This window comes from Schistocerca cancellata, chromosome 3 (genome assembly GCF_023864275.1).
Source record: "Schistocerca cancellata isolate TAMUIC-IGC-003103 chromosome 3, iqSchCanc2.1, whole genome shotgun sequence".
NCBI lineage: Eukaryota > Metazoa > Arthropoda > Insecta > Orthoptera > Acrididae > Schistocerca > Schistocerca cancellata.
In genome coordinates, this window is record NC_064628.1 from 562,296,573 (window position 1) to 562,308,812 (window position 12,240).

Consider the following 12,240-nt stretch of genomic DNA (forward strand, 5'->3'; position numbering starts at 1 on the left):
AAGAAATTATTCGGGTAGTGAAGGGAGACGAAAATTTAATAGTCATGGGTGACTGGAATTCGTCAGTAGGAAAAGGGAGAGAAGGAAACATAGTAGGTGAATATGGATTGGGGGGAAGGAATGAAAGAGGAAGCCGCCTTGTAGAATTTTGCACAGAGCATAAATTAATCATAGTCAACACTTGGTTCAAGAATCATAAAAGAAGGTTGTATACCTGGAAGAATCCTGGAGATACTAAAAGGTATCAGATAGATTATATAATGGTAAGACAGAGATTTAGGAACCAGGTTTTAAATTGTAAGACATTTCCTGGGGCAGATGTGGATTCTGACCACAATCTATTGGTTATGAACTGCAGATTGAAACTGAAGAAACTGCAAAAAGGTGGGAATTTAAGGAGATGGGACCTGGATAAACTGAAAGAACCAGAGGTTGTAGAGAGTTTCAGGGAGAGCATAAGGGAACAATTGACAGGAATGGGGGAAAGAAATACAGTAGAAGAAGAATGGGTAGCTCTGAGGGATGAAGTAGTGAAGGCAGCAGAGGATCAAGTAGCTAAAAAGACGAGGACTAATAGAAATCCTTGGGTAACAGGAGAAATACTGAATTTAATTGATGAAAGGAGAAAATATAAAAATGCAGTAAATGAAGCAGGCAAAAAGGAATACAAACGTCTCAAAAATGATATCGACAGGAAGTGCAAAATGGCTAAGCAGGGATGGCTAGAGGACAAATGTAAGGATGTAGAGGCTTGTCTCACTAGGGGTAAGATAGATACTGCCTACAGGAAAATTAAAGAGACCTTTGGAGAGAAGAGAGCCACTTGTATGAATATCAAGAGCTCAGATGGCAACCCAGTTCTAAGCAAAGAAGGGAAGGCAGAAAGGTGGAAGGAGTATATAGAGGGTTTATACAAGGGCGATGTACTTGAGGACAATATTATGGAAATGGAAGAGGATGTAGATGAAGACGAAATGGGAGATAAGATACTGCGTGAAGAGTTTGACAGAGCACTGAAAGACCTGAGTCGAAACAAGGCTCCGGGAGTAGACAACATTCCATTTGAACTACTGATGGCCTCGGGAGAGCCAGTCCTGACAAAACTCTACCATCTGGTGAGCACGATGTATGAGACAGGCGAAGTACCCTCAGACTTCAAGAAGAATATAATAATTCCAATCCCAAAGAAAACAGGTGTTGACAGATGTGAAAATTACCGAACTATCAGTTTAATAAGTCACAGCTGCAAAATACTATCGCGAATTCTTTACAGACGAATGGAAAAACTGGTAGAAGCCGACCTCGGGGAAGATCAGTTTGGATTCCGTAGAAATGTTGGAACACGTGAGGCAATACTGACCTTACGACTTATCTTAGAAGAGAGATTAAGAAAAGGCAAACCTACGTTTCTAGCATTTGTAGACTTAGAGAAAGCTTTTGACAATGTTGACTGGAATACTCTCTTTCAAATTCTGAAGGTGGCAGGGGTAAAATACAGGGAGCGAAAGGCTATTTACAGTTTGTACAGAAACCAGATGGCAGTTATAAGAGTCGAGGGGCCTGAAAGGGAAGCAGTGGTTGGGAAAGGAGTAAGACAGGGTTGTAGCCTCTCCCCGATGTTATTCAATCTGTATATTGAGCAAGCAGTAAAGGAAACAAAAGAAAAATTCGGAGTAGGTATTAAAATTCATGGAGAAGAAGTAAAAACTTTGAGGTTCGCCGATGACATTGTAATTCTGTCAGAGACAGCAAAGGACTTGGAAGAGCAGTTGAACGGAATGGACAGTGTCTTGAAAGGAGGATATAAGATGAACATCAACAAAAGCAAAACGAGGATAATGGAATGTAGTCAAATTAAGTCGGGTGATGCTGAGGGAATTAGATTAGGAAATGAGACACTTAAAGTAGTAAAGGAGTTTTGCTATTTAGGGAGTAAAATAACCGATGATGGTCGAAGTAGAGAGGATATAAAATGTAGACTGGCAATGGCAAGGAAAGCGTTTCTCAAGAAGAGGAATTTGTTAACATCGAGTATAGATTTAAGTGTCAGGAAGTCATTTCTGAAAGTATTTGTATGGAGTGTAGCCATGTATGGAAGTGAAACATGGACGATAACTAGTTTGGACAAGAAGAGAATAGAAGCTTTTGAAATGTGGTGCTACAGAAGAATGCTGAAGATAAGGTGGGTAGATCACGTAACTAATGAGGAGGTATTGAACAGGATTGGGGAGAAGAGAAGTTTGTGGCACAACTTGACTAGAAGAAGGGATCGGTTGGTAGGATATGTTTTGAGGCATCAAGGGATCACAAATGTAGCATTGGAGGGCAGTGTGGAGGGTAAAAATCGTAGAGGGAGACCAAGAGATGAATACACTAAGCAGATTCAGAAGGATGTAGGTTGCAGTAGATACTGGGAGATGAAGAAGCTTGCACAGGATAGAGTAGCATGGAGAGCTGCATCAAACCAGTCTCAGGACTGAAGACCACAACAACAACAACAACAATTATTATCATTATATACAGAAGTTTGTTTATTGAGATAGGGTAAATTTGAAACAACAAATAATTTTTAGTAAGGTATTCTTCTTAGAAATGGTTACTCTATTTTCCTATTATTTCTTTTTTGTTGCTTTACTGATTGCAGTTTGGACCAAACAGTCACATAAATATAGACAAAATCGCAAATGTGAAATAACAGCATTCATTTTCATAAATGGGACTCATAATATTTATGCTTACTGCAGTGTTATTACCTGCTGAAGTGAGTCTACGGATCGCACGTTTAGTCGTTTTTCTTGTTGTTACTGATTCTGACACAAGTGGTGCACTTTCAGGATTTCGCATGGTCCTAACCGTTCTCAGAGAATCTTCTGTTCTTGGGATATGCGTTCTTGATGCAATGTGTTCCACTACCAGTGACTCTTCAATTACTAGAATAATATTCTCTTTCTAGTCAACTTTCTTTCGTTCCCGTTAAAGTTAGTTGAAGTCTACAAGTCTTATGCATTATAAGTAAGAACATCGAGAATATTGTGGAATAATGTTATGGGCCACCTAATCGTTTCACGTTTGTATGTATAGGTACCTGTTAGCTGGTAAAATGTGAGCCATAATCATTTTCAATTTCGTAACAAGTCTGTCATCGATTCCATCATTTGTCATGATGGAGTGTGCTCATTGTCTCAACATACTTATTTCTCTTAGGAATATGACTGACCGCCCTAGTGTAACTTTTTTTAGTAAAATGAAGAGCTCTGAATGTTTTTGTTGATCGTATTTTTTGGAAGCTGTAGCTTATTTTTCAGTATAGTTTTCAACACTATTAATTTGCTTTATTATGGATTACTTGGGATATGCTAACTGAATGGGCAGCAACGTCTTAAGTCTATTAGTGTGTTGTAGACAGTAACTTCTCCCAAACACTACGAATTTTAGCAAATTTTTCGGTAAGTCGTGTTTCCTCTCTAGTAGATTTATTATCGAAATGAAGGACACGCAAACTCCTACAGCATGTTTGACTGGAAATGGTTGCTCGCAATATGTTCCTCCGAGGATCCTTGACTCACATATTTTTTTTATTCGCCGTGTGATCACTGTACACCCGGAAGAAGTAAGGGATCTAAGTATGCATGAAAAATTGGCCGTGCAGTCTAATGCATGGCTTTCCGAGCGGGAAGGAGCGCCTGGTCCCCGGCACGACTCTGCCCGGCGGACTTGTGTCGAGATCCGGTCGGCCGGCCAGTCTGTGGATGGTTTTTAGTCGGTTTTCCATCTGCCTCAGCGAATGCGGGCTGGTTCCCCTTATTCCGCCTCAGTTACACTATGTCGGCAATTGCTGCGCAGATAAATTCCCCACGTACGCGTACACCACCATTACTCTCCCACGCAACCACAGGGGTTAGACTCGTCTGGTGTGAGACGTTCCCTGGGGGATCCACCGGGGGTCGAACCGCCCAATAACCCTGCGTTCGGTGCGAGACGGCGGAGGGGTGAAGTGGACTGCGGTAGTCGTCGTGAGGTTGTGGACCACTGCGGGTGCGGCGGGGACGGAACCTCTACGTCGTTTCTAGGTCCCCGGTTAACATACAGCACAATACAACGCAAGAAAAAAAGAATTATCAGTGTTTGTCCGTTGGTGATCACTAACCCTCTGGCCCTGAGTATGTGACATCTTTATTATTTCATTCGGAAGCTACTTACAAAATAATAATTCAAATGTTCCAGATATTCAACTGGTAATGTATCTGGTACCTACCGAAGTATCCTTGACGACATTCGTAGATGATAGGCGATAATTTTGTGCTGGTGGCTGAAACCACCTTTCTATCTACAGTTCCAAAACACTACACACTATTTTGTACGGGCTGTGTCCGGACTATTATCACTGTCGTTACAAGACTTGCTCTCTGATGCGTTAGATCTTCAGACTCAGAAAGAATTTCTTCATCAATGATCTAATTGCCACCGAGTAACAATTAAAATTCAGCAGACACAATAAAGATTCAAATAATTGACAAGTGCTACACAATATCTAGGATAAAACTAGAAATAAGCACATTGTTTTGAACGCATAAGCATTGTTGACTGTTCAGAGTAAGATGGAACAATAAAAAACATTGTTACCATAAAGAGTAACTGAAAATTTAAAAAATATATGTGTAACATTAAAGTAATCAAATTTATATGGTTTCTAATCAAAACACTTTCAACCGCCTACATTTCCAATTGTTATTTGAGCAACCAGTTTCGGCGCTACAGTACTCCATGTTAAGACCCCCCTGACCGACATGTAGGAAGAATCCCATCTCTGGTCCAGTCAAAGTAGGGGCCAACATTCATTTACTGGTATCGGTAGATTTTGACACATTGATTCCTTCGGTCATCTCTTGTTCATCACTTGACTCTGTGTCCCAGAAATCTACGGATACTAATCTGTGAATGCTGGCCACTGTGTTGACTGAACCTCAGGGGCATACTTCCTGGACGTCGGTTGAGATGCCTGAAGGTGGCGTAATGTAGCGCAGAAAGTGGTTGCTGAAATAAAATAAGAGTTGGAAATTTAGACGGCTGAAAGTGTTTTCGATTCGACATTTAATACTGAACAGATGAGGTCTCGCAAAGATATGCGAAAAGATGAATTTACAAAGACTTAATCATACAGGATAACAGTTATTGAATTATATGAAATAAAATCGTCATAAGTGAACGGTTTGCGTTAGGACGTTCAAACTGCACCGTTGGCTGCGGGGAATGATGGGAATTAGAATGCGCGTATGGTTTCGTATAGCGACAAAGCCCTCTTCCATTTGGATGGATTTGTCAATAAGCAGAGCTGGCATATCTGGGGGACTGAGAATCCACATTTCGCGATCGAGATGTCTCTTCACCCTTAAAGAGTGACTGTGTAGTGTGCAATGTCAAGTCACGGAATAATCGCTGCGATATACCTCGATGGCACGGTGACTACAGAACGGTACGTAAAGGTTTTGGAAGATGACCTCATTCCCATTATGAAAGTGACCCTGATTTCAACAAGATGTGGATCATGCAAGACGGAGCTATACGTCATCGAAGCAGCAGAGTGTTTGATGTCCTGTAGGAGCAAAACAGCACTCTGTGGCCCTCAGGTATTCAGAGGCCGCTGGCGTGGTCCTCAATTGGGCACCATATTGTCCGGATCTGAATATACGCGACTCCTTTTTGTGTGGCTGTATTAAAGACAAGGAGTACAGCAGTAACCCAAAACCCACTGCTGAGCTGAAAACAGCCATTCAGGAGGTCATCGTCAGGATCAATGTTCCGACACTTCAGCGAGTCGTGCAGAATTTCGTTATTCGTCTGCGCCACATCATCGCCAATGATGACAGGCATATCGAACATGTCATAACCTAAATCCGAATATCTGTAGTGACGTTTACATGTTGAATAAAGTGTTTGCACGCTTAGTTTCTAACTAATTTACGGTTTCTTCATCTAGTTCAGTAATTGTCATCCTGTATTTCTCTCGGTTCATTATGACCAGAACGTTACGCATGTCACTCATACGGCCTATGACCAAACTACTAAAAATATTTGAAAACATTTTTACAAACGTGTTTCTCATGCATTTTCAAATACAGTCACTGAATTTCATGAGACTATTTGATGATTAGATGATGAGAAACGAAGTTTATCATCGTTTTGGGTTGCGTAGACCCGAACAGAGGAAAGGATTGAAACTTCAACTGATCGTAGAACCAGATATTTCTAAGACTCTTAAGAAACATCCGTGTATATTGGAAATCCCCCCACAGTAGATAAAACCATTAGGAAACAGAATTTTGTAAAAATCTCCTGGTGTCTACAATTTTCATTTTCTGGGAAAGCGAATCAAACGGAATGTGCTTTAGTAAACAAACTAATAAATCAGGTCAGTGGATGGTAGAACTACGAACAGATTATAGCAAAGTAGAGAGGACGATGGAGAGGACAGTACAAACTCAATTTGCAAGAGGAGGATGCTGGATGTTTGAGGTTATGAATGAAATTGTTACCTAGTACAACCTTCAGCTATGGCACTAATATGCTCTAAATGGTTAATACTCCGGTATGACGGTTAAATAAGAAAATATGTGTCAAGGGTCGCGATCGATCCGAAAATGCTTTGGAATGACGTTTCGAGAATGCCGTGATGAGTTCAGTGTTTTCAGCGGAAGTGAAATACGGATGCTTAGTATCTAGCTTCAGGATGTGCATGCAAAGATAACTATCATAAATAGTTCCTCGAAGGGCTAACTATGATTTGTGTTGCAGGCGTTGCACACGCTGGAGAGTTACAATTCCTCTTCATGCGGAATGGCGTCGATGTTGATTACAACCTTGATCCGAATTCAGAAGAGGAACATGTACGCAGAAATATGTTACGGCTTTGGACCAATTTTGGAAAATATGGGTAAGGACGATAAAAATCTCCCAGGCTATTAAAATAACACATAAGTTATATTACTGCATATCGTATTGTTCATCAGCTTGGATAAACAGAGAAACGTAAATGAAAGTGATTTTTTCACAATATCAATAGCTACTCAGACAGAAGAGTATAGCCGGTCAGAATGGCCGAGCGGTTCTAAGCACTACAGTCTGGAACCGCGCGAACGCTACGGTTGCAGGTTCGAATCCTGCCTCGGGCATGGATGTGTGTGATGTCCTTAGGTTAGTTACGTTTAAGTAATTCTAAGTTCTAGGGGACTGATGACCTCAGAAGTTAAGTCCCATAGTGCTAAGAGCCATTTGAACCATTTGAACGGAAGAGTATTTCTTGTGTTTAGAGAAGACAAAGATGACTACTGTGATGGTTCCTCTATGTCTCACTACTAAACACCTTTAGGCATCACTTAAAATATTACTTAGAACAATTGCAATCTAATTATTCTTGCCCTTCCCTCCTTTTCGCGACCCTCAGTACCAAAATTTAGGTCTGTATCCGGGCTTCGACCTCAGTCTCTCGTCGTTACAGGCGTCTTTTTGATGCGATCTTGTCAATGATTCAGAAGCTGCAATTGCTTGAAATTCGATACTAACATAGTCATTTCTTAGCTTAATGAAACTTGTCACAATCATTCTCCTGCAGTCATTGTATATGAATTTTATTCCTTTTTTTCACAAATGTCTCAACAAGATTTGGTGGATTTATGACAGTTAACCTGTTTCACCACTTGTGAGTCGTCATTAGCTACAGCACGTAAATGACGATTTGAGAGACCGCTGTTACAGCAATATACTGATTCCGATGACTTATTAGTGTCAAAACAGGTTAATTCAAAAAATGGCTCTGAGCACTATGGGACTTAACATCTATGGTCATCAGTCCCCTAGAACTTAGAACTACTTAAATCTAACTAACCTTAGGACAGCACACAACACCCAGCCATCACGAGGCAGAGAAAATCTCTGACCCCGCCGGGAATCGAACCCGGGAACCTGAGCGTGGGAAGCGAGAACGCTACCGCACGACCACGAGATGCGAGCACAGGTTAATTGTAGTAAATTTACGATATGCGCTCAAGACATTTGGCATAAAAGATTGTCTACTTTTCACATTCGCTTCCTTCTCTGTTTATCCGTTCCGTATTTTTACTGCTGATGCCTTGTATCATACCCTTAAAAAACTCTTCTTTTGTGAACTTGACATTATAAATATTTAGAATTAATTTGCGTAAAGTACAGCGTTACGTTTTCTAGTTAGCGTTCTATGTGACAAGGCGTTGGTATTCACGATTACTTGCAGATTAAATAAAAGCATGTATTCAGCCTACTTTACGTCGAAGGTAATTTTCTCTGCATAACGCATGGGCTCCGCCGAACACAAATTTATAGACTGTATGTTTTGCAGATTTATTTGTAGAGAGATTTCACAAAACCGAATATTTCCGTCTTTCCCCTTTCAACCTCGTATTAGACTAGCCATTGCAGCTGTTTCCACAGTAACTTCTGTTGTCCCCTAGTGCGGATTTCATTGGGTTGTTTAGTAAAAAAAGGAAAATTCTGAGATGAGCATTACACTTAGCAATGGTGATTCACTACTACATCTGTGGGTAAATTTCAGTAATTTGCACAAGAAAGAGTTTGTCTCAGTATCAACACCTTTGAAACATTTCGGATGTCTTTCCACCACACACTACTGCCACACTCTAATCTAGAAAACACCTTCCAGTTCAAGCCGTTTAGGTTCTTGTATGTAACTCTTCCACTGTCACATAATAAATACCACGCCGACAGCACTACTGCGTGCGTGTGCCAATGATGTCCCAGCGTCGAAAACAAGATGTTGCACTACTGTGCTCGGTCAGATGTCCACATCATGTAGCTATGGAGGAACACCAAAGCGAGACGAACTTTAAGTCGTACTGTTACGTCATTATTCTCAGAAAACAAGCACGATTATAATATTCAAAATATGTACTTTTAATGGACCAGAGACACAGTGTTACTGACGTTCACAGATTAAAACAGGAAATAGAAAAAGTTTGCTGACGAAGCAATCTGCACGTACAATATGAGTTCAGAGGCACTGCTACGAACGTTCTGTATCGAAAAAAAACAACGGACACAACTAAAAACGTAAAATTTTTAAAGAACAAAGAAAAGTAAGCATAAGTATTTTACTGCAGAGAAAATGGATTAAGATACAAAAAAAATCGATTTCGGGTTACCAATCCGTGCTTCACCCTGAAAAAATTCTAATTTTAATCCTCAGTCGTTACGTTTGTATCGTGTAGTTTTCAGTATGTGGCACTTGCCATAACTAATATTACGTTTGAACAATTGATGAGAGTAAAAGTTAAATTATTGATACAGCGCCATATCATCTGCTTTTGCATACGAGATTGTTGTTTGGTCTTTTTTAGAATCAAACTAAATAAATATCATCAATTTTCCAACTGACTTCATGATGTAACAATGAGTTAGCTGCGGTCTATGAAAAAGTCCTACCTCTAGACAATAATGGTATTCCTTATGTTAGACACAAGGCCTCACTCAAGGCAGGAGGAGTAAGTTTAGCTACGTTTTAATTTTGTGAAAGTGTTAACATATGTTTCAGAATCAGGAAAATAAGAGACTAAAATAGAAAATGCTCGCGAAGGGGATATGACTTAAGGTTTTCTTTATGGGAGTGGTAGGGGATTTCCTGCAAAGTTTAGGAGGTAGACGCAACTATTTCAAACTTACTGTGCGAAGTGGTGTTTTTCTGCTGTGAGACATTCTTTAAGATGACCAACGTAAAATTTTTCGGGGCTAGGGCCTCAATGACGCTTTCTTCCGCTATTTCCACTCTAACCCAAAAGGAACATTGTTCTTTAGTAGTCATCATGGTAGATATAAACAAAAGCTGTAAATGGTAGATCCGTTGAGTTACAGAAGAAAAAATAGGGACTGAGGTAAACATGGATGTACTATCTTGATATCATATATGAGCAGCTGTCCAAATGAGTAGCTCAAGCTGATACAGAGGGTTGACAAAAATATGGGAACATCAAAAACACAGCACACTACCAGGTCCAGTATGTTGCGGGAAACCCATTAGCATTCAATACAGCTTCCAGTCGTCCCGGAGTGGATAAATACTAGTCCTGTTTGTTTTTCTAGGGACTCTTACAGGCTACCATTCTTCCTGCAAAACAGTGGCAGATGCATGTAAGGATGGTTAGGTGGGTAGCAATCGCGCACTCTTCTCTCCACAGCAGACCACAAGTACTCAGTAATATTGAGGTCTGGTGACTGCGGTTGCCAAGGGAGATCCGACACATCGTCGTAGTGATCAAAAAACGCTTCCCGCCCCGTGCGAACTGTGTGAACAGGGACTAAGTCGTCTTAAAACACAGCAGCGTCATCTGGGAGCAAGTATTGTACCGCTGGATGGGACTGATCGGCCAAAATGGTCACATAATCCTTGGCAGTGATCCCACCTTGCCGAGTATCCATGGGACGCATGTAATACCCCGATAAAACTGCTAAAACCGTCATTGAACCCCCACCATGTTTCACTCTTGGGACGTAAACTCAGATAGAAGATGGAAACAATGTGCAACATGACTCATATGACCAAATGACTTTCTTTCGTTGCTCCACACTTCAGGTTTTATGGCATCAACACCACAGTTTCCAGGGAATTTCCTTCTCTGATTAGTAGCTTTGGAATTCCAGTTCACTGTGCTATATTGCGTCTTATTTTTCGTCCCACTCCCCTTTCATGGCCGTCCGTCAGCATCACTCAACAAACACTTCCGTCTACGCTGTAGGTTAGCGGATACTGTTCTCCTACTTTCGCTCTATCCGATATAAATCTTACGTACGGTGTTTCTTGACACACCAAACACGTAAGCTACCTTGGTTACGGAAGAAGCCTCTATGAAAGCACTAGCAATATGCCAACTCTCAAATTAATTTTCTGCTATATACTGTACTTACAACTACGCAGAACACAGTTCTGACCTCGTTGACGTGTGCAGCGTACTGTGGACATTGCATAGGTGCCGTTCGTGGTCAAATACAACAGTGCAACGCGCAGGCTTTAATAACATCTGCATTTATGTTCAAGCACGAAGTTCTCTCACTGTTTCCAGATTTTTGTCCAATATCGGTAATCTATATCTGTACTCCTCAAGCCAACATACGGTATGTGGCGGAGGGTAATAATCCCCCCCCCCACCCCTCCCACGGTTACCCCTTTTCCAGCAGGGAGTAGTTAGCAGGATGTACGAATGCCTTTATGCTTTCATGTTATGTTGAATCTTTCTAATTTGATCATAGTATTCTCACGTTGGAGATATGCGTAGGAGAACCTCCCTCTAGGAACGTATGTTCTCTAAACTTCAACAGTAAACAACACTGGTGCACAATGCCTTTCTTGCAGATTCTCCATTAGACTTACTTGATCATCTGTGTGACGTTTACGTGTTTACTAAATGAACTTGTGGCAAAAAGCGCTGTTCTTATTTGTGTTTGTATCTCCACAATGGTAAATGAAGCAACCACTTCGGTTTGTGTGGGAGCAAGAACCAGGTGCACAATAACCTGTACATTATCTCTACAGTAACCCTACCCCTGAAGCGGATCCTGTGATCTGGCAGCCGTACGACCTGACCAATCGCAGCTACCTGCTGATGCAGGCCAACTTCACTCTGGAGGAAAACAGACTCGCAGAGCGTATGGATTTCTGGAACCAAAATGTACCACTGCTTCCTTACCCTGGAACATTTTGAGGAAACGAGGACATTAAGAAATGCAGCGAATTGTTGGCATCTGTTCTTATTTTCAACTGACTGACAATCTAAAAACGAGATTTAAATGGATGCAAATAAATATTTATGAAATACATTATGATGAACCTGTTACAATATGCAGCATTAACTCGTTTTGTTTCCAAACTGTATTGTATGCCAGTCAAAATAACCATCCTTGCAGCCTATTTTGCTTTCTGTATCCTATTAACTTCCTTCACTTAGGAAAGCTCTGGCACATTCTTCAGTGTATGGACCCCGATTCTACAAGTGTTTTTAACAACTGTTTAGTTAACGTTAAGCTGTTTGCAGTTAATTCGTCAAAATAAAAAGAATGTATAAATATAATGTACAGATAGTACTTGCAGTATCTCGTCATTGTCCAAGAAGCGAATTCCAGAACGTTCATGCAACTCTATTCTCGACTACTGTGGTGTAGTGCGCGTTGTCGGTTGGGCTTCGAGAAGGATTGGTTCAAATG

At 40.9% G+C, this 12,240-nt stretch overlaps 1 protein-coding gene across 1 annotated transcript in view; it reads left to right on the forward strand.

Moving 5' to 3' along the window:
- The window catches only part of LOC126175415 (cholinesterase-like), a 57,197-nt gene extending 45,341 nt beyond the window's left edge, over positions 1-11,856 (forward strand). The window contains exons 9-10 of the mRNA XM_049922213.1: positions 6,793-6,931; positions 11,573-11,856. Coding sequence (XP_049778170.1) covers positions 6,793-6,931; positions 11,573-11,741 — 308 coding nt within the window. The 3' untranslated portion in view covers positions 11,742-11,856. The remainder of the gene's footprint in view (positions 1-6,792; positions 6,932-11,572) is intronic.
- The last annotated feature ends 384 nt before the right edge of the window (positions 11,857-12,240 follow it).